At 43.1% G+C, this 15,724-nt stretch overlaps 1 protein-coding gene across 5 annotated transcripts in view; it reads right to left on the bottom strand.

The window, feature by feature from the left end:
• Positions 1–15,724, bottom strand: part of LOC149322923 (histone lysine demethylase PHF8-like) — a 39,753-nt gene that overhangs the window by 16,914 nt on the left and 7,115 nt on the right. Inside the window, exons 5-16 of one of the 5 annotated variants that reach the window (XM_089484823.1) lie at positions 13,965–14,106; positions 11,207–11,393; positions 9,457–9,619; positions 7,985–8,072; positions 6,959–7,065; positions 6,743–6,834; positions 6,216–6,305; positions 4,528–4,749; positions 4,198–4,295; positions 3,294–3,451; positions 2,304–2,389; positions 1,026–1,162 (exon numbers count right to left, since the gene is read on the bottom strand). In XM_089484823.1, the coding sequence (XP_089340949.1) occupies positions 1,026–1,162; positions 2,304–2,389; positions 3,294–3,451; positions 4,198–4,295; positions 4,528–4,749; positions 6,216–6,305; positions 6,743–6,834; positions 6,959–7,065; positions 7,985–8,072; positions 9,457–9,619; positions 11,207–11,393; positions 13,965–14,106 (1,570 nt within the window). Of the gene's footprint in view, positions 1–1,025; positions 1,163–2,303; positions 2,390–3,278; positions 3,452–4,197; positions 4,296–4,527; positions 4,750–6,215; positions 6,306–6,742; positions 6,835–6,958; positions 7,066–7,984; positions 8,073–9,456; positions 9,620–11,206; positions 11,394–13,964; positions 14,107–15,724 lie in introns of all 5 variants that reach the window. The other 4 variants (XM_089484816.1, XM_089484801.1, XM_089484809.1 and 1 more) reach the window with 4 other exon arrangements.

Here is a 15,724-nt window from a genome sequence, read left to right as displayed (position 1 = left end):
ACAATAGGAAAATGTGAAACTTGATGTTTCTTTGTTGTTGGTGTTTTTATGATTATTTCAAACACTGAGAGTGGTGATAGCAGAACACCTTCTATAAGAAAGTAGGGATCTGTAAGAACATCCCGTAAATACAGACCTTTCCCCCCAAATTATTTTGCTTGGAAAGTAATTTGGCTGACAAAAATACAAATACAGTGGTACCCCGGGATACGAATGCGCCGCCTTACGAAATTTCCGGGTTACGAAAAAAATCCATTGAAAAACATTTTTCCGGGTTACGAAGGTTATTTCGGGTTACGAAGAAAAATTTGGTGCTTTTCGGCGCGATTTCACACGGAATCGCGGCTTTCGCTATTAGCGCCTAAGGGCTTTTCGGCTAGCGAAAGTTTCCGGGTTACGAAAGCGGCGGCGGAACAAATTAATTTCGTAACCCGGGGTACCACTGTATTCCAGACTCTGTTACTTCTGCCACATTGCAGAATTAATGCACTTTGGCACTACTTTAATTGCCATGGCTCCATCCTATGGAATTCTGGGATTTGTACTTTGTCATGGCATCAGAGCACTCTGACAGAGAAGGTTCAATATCTCACAAAACTACAAATCCCAGAATTCCGCAGCATTGAGGCATAGCAGTAAAAGCAGTATCAAACTGCATTAATTCTGCAGTGTAGATGCAGCCTTTGTCTATCACCATATGGAATGTGTCTCCTCTCATTAGCTCCTCCCTGTCCTTTGAAAGTTTGGGACAGTGAGCTTGTTCTCTGCACCTTTGTTCACTGAAAACTTTTCCAGGTGTAGCTATTGGGGGCCACATGCAAAGTACATTAACATCCAAAATCCACAAAACAGTGATACCAACCAAAACACACAAAATGCATGTTGCAACCTTTTGAAGCTTCACTGACATTTTTCATCAAGCAAAGATGTTAAAAATCATATAAGAGAAAAACAAATTATGATGTTAGTCACAAGCCTGCAGCTCATCCACTGAGTCCAAGGGGCCAACAGTGGCTGGTTCTCACCTGAGCTCATCATAGTCTGCACCGCCCACCTGCCGACTGGCCTTGAGCAGGTCCAGTATCCCAACAGCACTGCCACTGCCCTCCAACTGGTCATCACCAGAGACATCCTCTTCCTCCTCCTCTGTGGTATAGTCCTCCTGGGAATGAAATGATTTCAAAGAGGCCTGATGGGAAATTCATTTTCAATATTGGGCATAGCTTCTCTATGTATCAAACTGACAGATAACAGAAACTATCTGCTGCACAAGTCATCTCTGGCTTATAACAAACCTATGAATGAGAGACTTCCACAACAGATTATTATTATCAGTCCTGCTCAGGCCTTGCAAAGCTAGAGGAGTGGCTTCATTGTTTGAGTCAATCCATCTGTAATGTGGTCTTCCTCCTTTCCTGATGCTTTCAAACTGATATCCCATCCCATTCCCAATGTGTCCAATGGAAAGCTACACTGGATAAAGGACCAGCAACACTGACTCTGCCAACTGAATGCCCCCTCTGCCTGAGCCACAACACAAGCAAATATTATTTTGATCTTCTCTACTGAACAAAAAGAGGCAGAACTGTCTTCTTATGCTTCTTGTCACAGCCTATAAGATATACTTGGGCTTTTCCAGAGGCAAGAGAAAAGCATGGAGGAATAAGGACTTTGAAGCTGTATGTGGAAAACCTTGCCCCTCATACAAATGCCACTCATACACAGGGTAGTTAAATTGTTATTTATTTGCACCACACAAAATAAAATGGTTAAGGTAATCTACCAAAGGCGATGGGTGGAGCCATTACTCCTTGGACATGCATTGAGCGGCAAGGTACTCCAGGAGAAAAATGGAATTTTGCCACTTGGAAGGTGCCACTTAACATACCCTGCCATGGGAGCCAAATGGTTTATGCTTTTTAATACAAAGAAGGGTTACCACTCTCATGCTTGTAAGGTATCTCAACAGCTCTTACTCAAGAGATAGAAATGGACTGAATGGCCCTTTGGTCTGGCCTGGCAAGGCAACTATATTATGTCTTCAAGACTGATTGAAAACCTTGGATGCATGTTGCTGGGCTGGGGTGGTTAGTCAGTGACATAAGAAATACATTCAATAATTCAGGGACCATCTCCTTTACTGTGGCCTTCACGTGCTTTTAAGTTTACACTCAGACATCTTAAAACAAGTTCCATGGCTAAGTCCCAAGAGGACAATTAACTTAAAGGCCTGCTTCTCCTATGTAACAGCCCTATGAATTACACAGCATCACAGCCAATATGAAGACCTGCAGTGGACTTACCTCAATGTCAAACTCCACTTCTCCAGGCTCTCGCACCCGGTTTGGGTCAGAACAGGGCTTGGCCCGTGGCAATTTCCGGGGAAATTCTGAAACCAGAAGAAAATAAATGTTAAATTATTTGCTGAATGAGCCCCACAGATCTCTACGAGACTTAACTCTGCGTAAAAATGTATGGGATGGGACTGGTAATATGTTAGCTCTCTGGACAAGGATCCAAAGCAACTCTGGAAATAAACAAATGGGGCTATACCCACTTCTGCACTGAATACTTGCTGCTAATCATGTCCAAAGCAGAATCAAAATAGGAGGTGTGTAACACATAGCCTCATTCTCTCATAATTAATATGAGAGACAAAAAGATGAGAACAAAGCATTGTACAAATCTACTGAAGATGGAATCATGAAATATTACCTGACAGCAGAAAGTACAGAAAGGCAACCTTGCATTTATTCTAAAATCAAATTCTTCGTCCTTATGTTTATCGGACATCAGTGATAAGCAATGTGATAAACAATGCCTGTTATATTTCAGAAGCCTGAGGAAATGCAGAATAAGAATGGGGCTACAGGGTCCTATGTAGAATCTTGCCTGTGTCTAGTAAATACAGAGAAAATAATGAGAAGAAATTATGCAAACGTGTTACATTTGTACAATTTGTACAGGTTGCCAAGGCTGGATTACCTTCCAGTTTTATTCCCCCACTTCAGTCCCAAGTACAGTGTTCACAGCGTAGCTAAGTGCAGCCTACACATGCTTTTGTTTTTAAAAAGGAGGTTTTGAAGAAGGGAAAAAGTTGTTTTCAGTGATTCAGCAGTATCAAGCCTATGGAATGGAGGATGAGGAAAGAGATGTGGCTTGAGGAGCAGGTACATGGCAAAGACCTGTCTTGGCTCAAGGGAGATGGCCCAACTAGACAGAAGCAGGATCTGCCTGCAAACGTGCTGAATTTCAAAGACAGAAGGAGAATCACATACTAGCCAATCTCTTACGCAGAACCAGACTTCTCCTTTCGCGGCGAGGTGTTTCATCAATCTGTAGGTCCTCTTCAGAGTCAATATCAAGGGCCTCAGCATCAGAAGGGCTAGGTGGGGCTCGTGTGTGTGCTCCTTTACGGCTGCGTCTCCGTTCTGATGCCTTGATTTTCCTGCTTGGGGGGGGGGGACCAAAATGACAGACACATTTTACCTCTCTCTGATTTACTAATCTTTCACAGGATTGTTATGAGGGCAAAATGGGGTGAGTGCCAAGAGAAAAAACACCTATACTTCACAGTCAGCTTCTGAAAGGAAGGATGGGATATAAATGCACTGAACACAACAGAATAAAATGAAGTGTATCTCACTGTGATACATATGGTTCTAGTGTGATGCAAGAGCTGATCCCAGGGAAGCACGTTATTTAGGCACTATTTGTTGTTCAAATGTGGGCCATATTTTGAAGACAGCAAGAACTGAAGGACCAGGCTATTGACTGACTATCACAGGCAAAGGTTTCTTGAACTCGCTCTTCCTTGCTGTGTCAATCAAGGCTTTGGTAGTGCTCTTGCCTTTTAGCATGTCTGCCTCGTCACTCCAAGTAACACAGGAAGGCAACAGGAAGAGTCTAAGGGGAAAATTCCTATTATCACTTTTTCCAGATGGAACAAACTGATGAAAACAGCTGTGTGCCAGCATCTCTACATCAGACCCAGACAGCATGTGCAATTGGGAGGACAGATCTTGAGGCTGTGATATGCTGAAGTTTGATGCCCTCAAGCTTCTGCTTGCCCATACTTGCCATAGTGGGTTCAAGGGCCTACACTACTACAGCACCACAGCTCAATACCCCATTCAAATCTCTCTTTTACCTCACCACCACCACAGCACATGTGGACCTCCCACATAATAAACAAACCTGGTGCCTCGGCCATTGGCCACCACCAAGGGCAGCTCTTCTTCTGTCAGGTCAGGTTCCCCATCTGTGTCTTCCAAGCTGGAACTTGGCAGGTCAAACTGAAAAGGCAAATGAATGTACATTTGCACTTATGAGTATAGAAAGCAGAGGGAGGTGGCCACAGACCTCAAGGATTATGCAAGGAAGTGCAAGGCCACATAGAAAAGCTGTCCAGGTGTAGCCTGGCTTCCTACCCTGCCTTAAAATTCACCTTGAGAGGAATCCAGCTATGCATCCCACTCCAATACAGTGCAGTAGAGTTCTATCTGCATTGCTACAATGGCAGCTCACCTCTTCCTGCCCAGGGCTCTCCAGGCTTTTCAGGGCCTGCCGCTTGTATTTGCGTAGCAGCTCCAGCTCCAGGGCTCTGACGGAGGCAACATCCTTCTGGATCCCTTTTCTGCCAGGTTCCTTGGGGCTCTGGTCTCCCTTTTTGGCAGCTGCACCAGGCTGGTTGCCCCTCTGCAGGCCGAACGGACTGCCCGTCTTCCCAATGTTCTGCTGGAATATATCCTGAAAGAGCATGAGCCCCAATATCCCTAGGAAGTATCTCTCTTTCACACAGTGCTTTTAAAGCTCATGCTACTAACATTTTGAGGCATGGTGTTTTGGCTGTTCTACCCACACACATGGGGTGGCTTGCAAAATGAAATGCAGGAACATTGTCCCCAGCACCAAACAATGTTGCCCATCTGTTTCAAATGAAAATGCTTGCAATTTATTTTCAACTTCTGTGTCTCAAAACATGGATAAAAACACTCTATGCTCTGAGCCTCAGGGGGAGGCAATGACAAACCTCTTCTAAATAAATCTTGCCTAAAAAAACTTGTGATAGGTTCGCCTAAGGGTCACCATGGGTCGGAAATGACTTGAAGGCACACAACAACAAAAAGCAGCCTTGTACTTACATTACTAAGGAGGTTAAAACTGACCAACCTCTTAACAGATTTTGCTCACTTGCCTTGATGGAATTATTTGTTCCCTTTGACAACCAAGCAAACAGCTAAAGGCAAGGTTAGACAAGGAGAGTTCGCCTCCAACTGAAACACAGTGACCAAACTCTGTCTGGTGTCCCCCAAGACAGAGAAGCCAAGTTTGAAAGCCCTCTCTGTGTGGGCTTGGGGTGCCAGGATATTTATTCTGCGGTGTGGTATAAACAGCCAGGCTACAATCTCTGCCATGGCAGCTCTGTGCACACCGGACTCCCACCAGCAACCCTTAGAATCAATGTACAAGTGACCAAGATGAGAAGCTGTTATCTACAAGCTACCAGATATAATTTGAAGTGGGAATCTCTAAGCTCATATTCTGTACCACTACCACTACACTCAACTACCATTTGCCCAAGGGCTGTCTGGGCATGATTTGCCTGCCATGTGGAGGGGCATAATGGGCCACAGATTTGAAGCTACAATCAGTTAGGGATAGCCATGCCAGTATAATATTCTGGAAGGCAAAAAGGGACTGGTAAAGCCACCTGTAGAAGTCTTGCTCATCAGCACTTGGATGTTTCAAGCTGTGTGCCTGCAGAGTAACCTACAGGCAGATCTACTCAGGAGGAGGCATATCAGTTTTAAGAAGCTAAATTGCAGGGAGCAATATCCCTTTGTCCAGATCCCACTGTTCAGAAGGAAAATGGGATGGGCACCAGCATATCTACAAATTGCCCCAAAGTAGAGCTTTAGCTGTCTGGGACCAGTAGCTAATAGCATCAGATGACCCCAATATGTCCTCTAAGCCCCAGTTCAATACAAAATAAGTAGGCAATCATTTTCTTGACTTGCTTCACCATACATCAAGAACCTTTTATCTCCTGATTTCCCCTACTTTCAGAAGTTGATCCCTTACATACAGCAATAGAAGCCGAAGGTTGCTATAGGATAGCAAAGATTGGTATTCCCTCACCATGGCTCCACCCTGCCATCTCATACAGGGATGCCCACCATTAGTAGGAAAATACCCTGCCTTCTCATACTCACTTCCACAAGCCTGATCTCCTTAGCCAGATCTTTGATGAGTTGTGCTGGACGTACTGTTCCTGGGATTTCTTCCTCATGGTCAGCCAGGGCCTGAAAGGAATAAAATCTGGTAGCTGCAAACTTTGACCAATGAGAAGAGATTATGGGAGCTGCTACCCACAGCATTTGAAGAGCTAAAGGCTCCTCACTCCTAAGATATTGTTTTCTTAGCCCTCCAAATGCTTGGAATTTGGGCCTACTTATCCCTGAAGTGCGCAACCTGTCAGGGCTGTACCTCTTCAGAATGCAGATAGCACACACATACCTGTGGGTTTTTGCTTGCTAAAATAATTTTCCACATATAGTCAACATGCTGAGGAGAAAGGTTCTAGCCTAGCTTTCTTTCCAATAACTATTTTTATTTTTCTGTTGCTCTTTTTCAACTGCTGACAAAAATGTATACCAGTAGTGTCCAGAATCCCTCAGAGCCCTGGCTAGTAACCCAACCCTAATCTCAGACAAAAAAAGTCTTTCTGCCAACCCTTTACCTCTTTTTTAGTCCATGAGCGGAAGGCTGTGTTCAGGGCCTTGGCCCCATGAACCAAATAAGCAGCCGGGTGCCTGCGATTTTCTCGAAGACCTGCCAAGGATGAGACAGAGAGTATCAATGACAACCACTTTCATGGTCAATAACAGAAAGCAATGGGAAAGGGGGCGGGGGGGGGGGGCTAGTCTTGGGGTTGAATAGGGGACTCAAAACATACCTCGGAAGATATCCAGGAGGTGCTTGCCAACATACCAGCAGATAGTTTCAAAGTTGGGAAATTTGAATAGATCAGCTGTGCTAAGGCGTTTTTCAATTTCATAGGCCCTAGTGAGGAGCAAAAGTGAGACCTTGTGAGATCTGTGTGGTATTCCTTTGTGCCAAAGGAACATAACATCTGTGACTAAAAGGAAACATTCCACACACCCCAAATAACTGTAAATTAAGCACATTTGCAGCATTTTTCTTATTTCAGATTATTTGTTATGTTGCTGGTGGTCATAAAAAGATGCAACGATCTATATAGGGCTCTAAGACTCATCTTTTGGCTTCTGGAAGACTTACTTAGCAATTCTTCTGTAGTATCATTAGGCATTGCCTGCACACAGCATATTCAAACATTTACTTACTTAGAATATTCTGTAGTTTCATCAGGCATTGCCTGTCTGAGCATATCTACACAACCAAAAGAGCTAGAAATTCAGTTTAGAAATTCACAGTTTTGAAGACTAAGGTCCAAAACACACTGCAGAAATAATCCAGGTTGACACTGCCTTAACTGCCCTGGCTCAGTGCTAGGGAATCCTGGGAATCATAGTTTATTGTGGCATCAGAGCTCCCTGACAAAGAAGTCTAAATGTCTCACAAAATTACAGTTTCTAGAATTCCCTAGCATTGAGTCAGGACAGTTAAAGTGGTCTCAAACTGGATTATTCCTACAGTGTGTTTTTGAATCAAGATTTTCTGGAACCTTGTGTTGTTAACTGTTTGTCTAATGAATATATTAACTTCAATAAAATTATTTAAAAAAAAGATTCTTTGGAACATTAATTATCCACTCATTATGATTTCTACTCTACAATAAAAAGCATTTTGACTGGGAGTGGCTTTTGGGGGTTTCAGAAAGAACCTTCTCCATCCTAGCTGAAAACATCTGAGATCAAGTCTGGGACGTTCTAAGCATGTGCTCTGCCATTGCGTTAATTTCCAAGAGGCTCTGCTGTCACTCGCTCCCCACTAGACTCACTTGAGCTGCATCTCAATGTTCAGACTGTGCAGAAAGTTGCCCCCAAAGGCCAGGCAGTCAACAGGGGTCATTACTGCATGGATCCAACCTGAAAAGGCAAAGGGAGGGAGGGAGAAAATCAAGTGAACTTTGGACTGGCCTCCCATAATCATTTCCTGCTTACAGGAAAAGGAAAAGTAGCCATTCCTGATACAAAGGGCTGAAGAAAAGGCATAAAGGGAAATGTTTGCCATTCTGGATGCTATTAAGTGCTCGGGTCACCCTAAGAAATTTTCTACCTGAGGCAAAGGATAAATTCCCTTCTCCTAGTTCCATGTTCAGAAATAACTGGACTGGTAGTTGAATTTTATTTCAACATTGGCAATGCAACAACATCCTGTACTGTGCCTGTGATGATTCCTTGAGAGCAATGCCCTGTGCGTGGCCCTTATTCCCAGGGAATCCCTTAAAAAAAACTATTTTTCCGCTGCCACCACTCAGTGAATTGTCCAAATTCCCCCCCAGCACACACTGAGACTTGCTGGGACCTCTAGTTTCTTTCTGTACTAACCCAGAGCAATCAGTAACCGAGTTAAGGCACGTGTACAGGAGCAAAGAGATAGCAGATGCTTTTAAAAGAAAGAGTTTATTTTAAAGAAATAATATAGAATAGAAAGGTATCACTCATGCCAGGCCTCCTTGCCTTGCAGGTCAGAAAACACAGTTACAAAGATATTCATTTCAGGCAAGATATTAGATAAACATAACAAAAAGACCTAGACGTCCTGACTAACACTGTTCCTGAACTACTCACAAAATGATGGGATTTGTAGTCCTTGTGGAGTTCTTGGAATCAGGGAGCTGGCTCCTTGCCAACTCTACCTGCATTCCTGAGCCGGTCCTCCGGCTGCTCAGAGGACAAAGACAAGCCTCTGGTTTCCCCAAGCAAAGCCAAGATGGAGAACGAAGGACACATGGTCCTACAGGGGTATTTAAAGCCCTCTCTTGGAATCTTTTGAAACTGCCGCTCTGGCACTGGTGATTGGCCAAGTGAGCCTTACGTCAGCTATGATGCCACAGCTCATTAGCATGTGCCTCCTCCCAGATTAACCCTTTGTAGTTCAGGAGAAGTCCTCAGGTGACTGGGAGACCAGTCATCACAGTGCCTTAGGGTGGATGCTAGGTAAGGGAATACAAGAAAGGGGAACAGACAAAGGACTCTGGAGTAGACTGCTGCTGCCATCCAATATGCTACCTGAACTTGCAGTTTCTCTTTGCCTAATGATACGGTTGGTCTGCAACTGCTAGAAACAAGCAGACCTTCCTTACTTCCTTACACTCTATTAAAGTGTAAGTTAGTCAACATGGCAGCTGCAGGAAAGAGAAAAGGTGCTTCTGAGGAGCAGGAAAACAAAGGCCCAAAGGGATCATGGTATCACTAACAATGACAAAGGCACTGTTGCAGAGGATATTTAACTGCCAAAGGCCTCTACCTGTGGGTATGAAGAGAGTCTGGCCCTGACGGAGAGGACAGCGATAGCATCTGTCCACCTGGTCCCCAAAGAACATTTCATTTTGATTGGATGAGCTGCTCCATGCTTCAAAGAGTGTCAAGTTGGCAGTCGTAGGGCGCACCAGATAGAAGATCTTTTCTCCCTGTAACAAAGGGACAATGATGAGAATCAACAAAAAGGCCATCTTAGGCCAGAATGGGGGAACATGTCACCCTCCAGATGGTTAGGTCTATAACTCCCAGAGATCCCACCTAGAATGACCCACAGTAAGGAATTATGGGAGTTGTAGGCCAAACTATCTGGAACTCCCAGGTCTAGGAACTCTTCACCCAAAGAGCCCTTTTCAAAACTTTCATCTTCATTTTCCAAAACAACTGAAGCTGAAGAAACAACCAATGGCATAAGGGTGGAAAAGATAGATCTATGAATTTAAGAACAGCCAAAGGGTAAGAAAGAAACACCCCTAATTTATGCAGAGGCATTAGCATAGAGCAAACAAGGAGAAAGCTGCTGGCAGAAACACTGCTTGCTTTTCATTTGCATGCTCTGGAGATTAATAGACTTGCAAAGTGCCCAACAAGCTGCTGTCTGCCTCTTGTCTTCAACGTATTCTAAATGAACAGTAAAATATTACTCCTTTTCTGGTTCCCAGCATCCTTAAAAACAAGAATATATATCCTTTCTTCTATGGACTTAACACATCAAGTTTCTTCAGTCTCTTTCATATAAAGGCTTTGAAGCATCTAACAACAGATCTCACCAGAAAGCAACAGAAGAAAAGCTACACCAAATTCTAAAAAGGCCAGTAGCAACCCTACAGCCTGTGGCTTCTGGAACAGTGATATGTTAAAAGTTGTGGCTCTCCAGATATTAACTGCAACTCCTATCAGCCCCAGCTAGCATATCCAATGGTGAGGAATCATGCAAGGTATAGGACCACAATTGACACACATAAATCAGATGTGTAAGTTTTTAAACAGAGTCTGGAAGGCCATCTGCTGGGGGTGCTTTGATTGAGTATTCCTGCATGGCAGGTGGTTGGATGACCCTTATGGTCTCTTCCAGTTCTATGATTCTAAGCTAGAACCAGCTTTGCTCTTATTTGCTCTGGCAGAAGCCTTCCCTTTCAACAGTATCCAATCAATCCCATTCATGAAGCAGTCCAGATAGTTTTACCTCTTATTAAATGAAGTAATAATTCAAAAGCACTGGACTCACAGACTATACCAGTTCTATACTAGGCTAAGCCACTTCAGAACAGAATTTGGAAACATTGATAGTTTAGAACAGCTCTCAAGTTATCTAATATGAGGAACTGGAATTGCTTTTCCCCACATGCACCTACATGCACCACTGTATACACCACATGCACTATTGTAGCTAATGGGCACAAATATGCTGATATTCCCCGGCCCTGGGAATAGCACTATATTAGTGCCCATTAGTTACAATGGTCTTTCTTTCCTGGAAGCTCTCCAGAGACTGGCAGCCAATGGTTCAGGAACCAACAATCGTCTAGCCACCCCACTTTGAATAGCAGTGGCTTAGACAACTTCCAGTCAGCATGGCCATTAGATTTATATATGCAGGAAAATCTTCAAAAAGAACATGTAAGGAAGGTAGAAGCATTTCATATTCCTCAGGTGAAATATACAGTGATAATACATCCTGTGGGTCTGCCTATGTGCCTCAGTTCTAAGATGCTGCTCTCCCTGCTGTATATTCTTACCCGCAGTACATGGTACCAGACAGAAGTGCCCCCAAAGTCAATGTGGAAGTCTGTATAGCTGTCCCGCACCCCCATCAGGCAGTACTTTTGCACATTCGGCCGTTCGAACACCGACTCCCCCGGCCAAAGATTCTCCACCCAGGACAACTTGCGCACAATCTTTGGTGTCTCCACCAAATTAGACAACCTGGAAAATTGAGAGGAAAAGTAAACAGAAAACAATCAAATGTTCAAATCTTATGACATCTCTGAGCTTCCAACTTTCATTCTCACAATAGCACTTAACCTTCGCTCTGCTTCCATTATCCCATCTGCAAAAGGGGTCATCATACAATGGAATGAGACTGAAACCTTCATACAAACATTGAGCACTTAAATAGAGCCTTTAGAGTGTTTAAAGTATTGCAGTCCAAAGTTATTATTACACCTAGATTCTGTGCAAGGAGAGACAGAGCTGAAGATAAAAAAGTGAGGTTCTTAAGGTTGAGAAAAGAAAAGCACCTTCTGGGAAGGACTGATTTGAGTAGTGAGATGAGAACAGGGAAGGGGTTAAGCAGTCCCTTTCCTATTTCTCTGTTCATGCTCTCGGTCCAACATGGTTGCTCTTCAATGTTTTGTTTTGTTTTTTGAAGAAGTAAAAAAAAAAACAGATCATGCATGTTCCACATAATGTCTAGTGTGGCTCAAAAGCAAAACCAGGGCCTTTCTTACTTGCAGCCAATCCAGTACATCCAAAGAATCTCTTTCTTACACACACTCTTCTGCGGGGGAAGTGAACCTTTTCACTTTATTCCGATAGGAACCTATCAGAATCTGCATGCCAACAAGGGGCACAGCCAGAATCCAAAATAGATGGAATTATAGATGGTTAGGGAAGTTGTAGCTCCCCCACATCATTTTGCTCCTCTTCCCAATCTTACAGGCTTTGTTTTCTGTAGTCGTTTTAGTAGCAGGATCATTTTATTGCTTGTGGCCAAAGGCCACTGCAAAGCATACATAATAATACAGTCCGTCCCTCTTATTGGCAGACTTGCCATCCGCAGATATAACCATCCACAAACAGCAAGCCCATTTTGATTAATGGCAGTGCGTGCATGTGATTGTGACAGTGGGTGCACACACACCAGACCATCATTACTTTTAATGGGACGAGCATTCACAGATTTCGTATCCGCAGGGGTCCGGTCCAACTGTACTACAAAACCATTAGAGATAAAAATATACATAAAACGTGTGCATATGTGTGTGTAGGCACGTTTGCATACACAATAGAGAATTATTTACAAATGTTAACTTGCAGTCCTAAAACACCAGACATTAAGGGATCCTGTTTTAGCACTAAAATAACAAAGTAAATGTTCTGAAAACTCTCATATAGACAGAACAAAAATTTGTTGGGTGCACATTTCCTTACAAATAGATTCATTTCACACTGCTCAAGACTAGAAATAAAATGAAGTACATCTTGCTTTAGACATCCACACATTTCTGGAGCATGTGTTTTGTTTGGATAAAAGGGAAAAAATACACGAAACCACGTGTATATTTGGAAAAAATCTGTATATTTTAAAACGCATATGCTTGAAAAGTGTGCACAAACGTGTTTTAATCAACAGAAAAAATTGCTTACAAATGCCTGCCCTAGGAAAATACATATAAAAATATGTACTTAAAAAAAACAACAACACTATATGCACAAAATTATGCTTGAATTTCCACAATGGAAGGAAGGAAGCAAAATTTCACAAACTGATACAGAACAGGAACAGCAAGATAATGCTGGTGGGATTCTGAGAAACAATGGAAATCACAACCCTTATTATTTTGTTCTGGGACCTCTGCTGTTTCAAACAGATCTGCTCATGGTTTTTAACCTTTTTTCAGCACTCTTGCTCTGTTCTGACATTATCTCTGCCTCCATCCAGACACACTCCACCTACCTCCATAATGCAAATGAAATTACATTTTCATCTAAGCAAGCCCACTTCCATCTGACCTTACTATGCCCTATCTTCTTGCTGTGGACCACTTGCTGCTCAATCTCTCCAAGCACAGTCACCTCCTGAATACCCCTAATTCACTGTAATGTTCTCTTGGCCATGGCTGAATAGGCGAACTAACAAAGGACCCACTGCTATGTGACTTTCTCTCAACCTTCTGTTTAGTATGGAACCAGTTCCTCTTTGATGCTGCTGCCTCATCTCATGGTAGAGGCACCACAATGGAAGGACTGCTTTAAGAGAACATGGCCAGCAGAAGTTTCAGAGGTCTCCTTGTCCTGCTTAAAGGCCTCTAATCAACAAGAAATGCAGCCTTTTGGTAGAACTATCCACATCCTTATACACATATATGTGTCTGCTACTATTACCTGCTAAAGACATGATAGGTAGGTGCATCTTCCTCTCCTGCCCGTGTTATTTTCTGAATAAATCTAAATCTCAGTGAGAAGGAAAATGCCCATCGTTGGAAAAACAAGACCCCAAACATGCAGACTTTCAGTCAGAGCTTCAAGGCACTATCTTTTTGGACTCCAAATCCCTTATTCCTGCAGTTGCAGAACCACTGATTCTGGAAGCTGGAGTTATCCCTCACCCCAATTTTTCCAAGCTCTGTTTTTTGTCAAAGTCACTCGTCTTGAGGGTAGAAAGTAGAGAAAAATCTTCATACCAAACACAATAATTCTTCTGCTAGAGGATTCGCCTTGGTGGTGGGAGAATCAAAAGTTATAAAGCTACACTCCCCATGTCCCTTTGCTTGCCTTGTTTCAGAGAATTCTAGGCTGATGACATTAAGGACTTTTTCCCTGCGGTTGCTGGTATAATAGCCAACAAAGTCACCCAGGCGCATCTTGAGGTCGGCCTGGCGTGTCACATCAATCACATCGATCTCTTTGTCAGCACCTGTTGAAAAAGAATCAGACATGCCTTAAGCTGGGTAAGACAAGTGAGAAGATGATGAGGGTAGACAGAAGGGGGTTTCAGCCACAGCGGACTGTAGCCCAGTTTCCTTTTGACTCCCCTGTGAGCACCATCATGAATTGTAAACACGTTGTATTACATGTCCATTGTCAGTGAGCACTCAACATTCTTGCTGCATGTTTAATAATGCCAGTCTTCCTCTACTGCAGTGGGGGGCAACTGTGAGGAGACTGCCTTGTCTGACCATGAACCTTGGAAAGACCAACAGGATCTGCCACATTCCATTCAAAAAATTCAAGTAACCTTTTTGCTGTTAAATGCCTTCTGTGGTCATGGGGCCAATTTTGCCAAGTTTCTGGCCCACTCCAATTTGTTTCAGAGACAGGAAAGGCCTTTTTAACAACAGGAAGTGGTGTGGAAATCAATTTCTCAGTTGCTTCCTCTTAAAAAAAACAAAAACATTAAAAAAGAGCAAAATGTTAAGATATTCTGGAGCCTTTTTAAAAAATACTTGAAACCAAGGGACGGTTTGTAGCCTGGACTTGTAGCCTCTCACTCACTTCCCCATCCAAGCCAGCTGCTTTGCTCCAGCACCTTGGCCAGCAACTACTCTCACAACGCTGGAATCTCCACACAAATTCATTTTTTCATTTCTGACCACAATGGAGCTGACTAGAAGAAAGCAGTCTTCAAGGGGCAGGATTTGACCCAGTAACCATTGGGTGCTAAACCTTGAATTGATGTGGAGGCATGGAGTGTTATTGTTGGACAGAAATTTCCAATTTCTCTCACTATGAGCTGGGCCACAGTCCCTTATTTTGCATTAATCCAACAAATGTTCTGCAGCCAAAATACACAAGATAGACATTCATTCCCAGGAAACACTAATCTAAAAATGGAGCAGACTCACATGGTGCTGTTTTGCTTTTTCTCTTTCTGGACAGTTCCACATTAACCTGCATGGTACACTGCAGAAGATTCTGTAACACACTCTTAGGGGAGCGGTTCCCAAAATCAGATCTTTGAGGTCTTTGGAATATAACTCCCAGCCAATGTGGCTAGTGAAGTGGGATTTCCATAGTTACAGTCCAATGGTATTTTGAGGTTCCTCTACTAAGCCTTTTTTTTTATATAAATACTGAAAAATTCTATGAACTTCCATAGAATCTGCAGCAGTTGCTGATGCACAAAATCACTGCCTCAGGTCCAGAGCCTCTAGTTCATCTCCCCCAATAAAGGAAAAAAATGGAGGTAGTCACTCTTGAGGACATAGACATCAAATTCTGGTTTATTTGTTATTGACAGCTTATGTTGGTGTGGAGGAATATTGCCTAAGCATTCTCCTTTATGTCACTGAAAATATAAGAGACGCTCAAAAATGGAATATAATTAGATCTGAAAATCTATGGTGGGCTTGGAATATCTTCAGTGGGAGTCCCCCTAGTCATGTTTACAGCCTCAGTTGCATGGCACAATTCCAATGGATGACATACTTGCAGGTGCAATGGCATGACAGCAAGTTAACCTACCTACATAGCACCTGACCAATTCTGGCTCAGTGGAGAGGTAAATCTAAAAGAGTGAGCCAAGTATCCAAGTA

Source organism: Sceloporus occidentalis, unplaced genomic scaffold (assembly GCF_023333645.1).
Source record: "Sceloporus occidentalis isolate IW3139 unplaced genomic scaffold, rSceOcc1.0.p SCAF_1, whole genome shotgun sequence".
NCBI classification, from domain to species: domain Eukaryota; kingdom Metazoa; phylum Chordata; class Lepidosauria; order Squamata; family Phrynosomatidae; genus Sceloporus; species Sceloporus occidentalis.
Note: the sequence above shows the minus strand (reverse complement) of the source record. Positions and strands in the feature narration are given on the sequence as shown.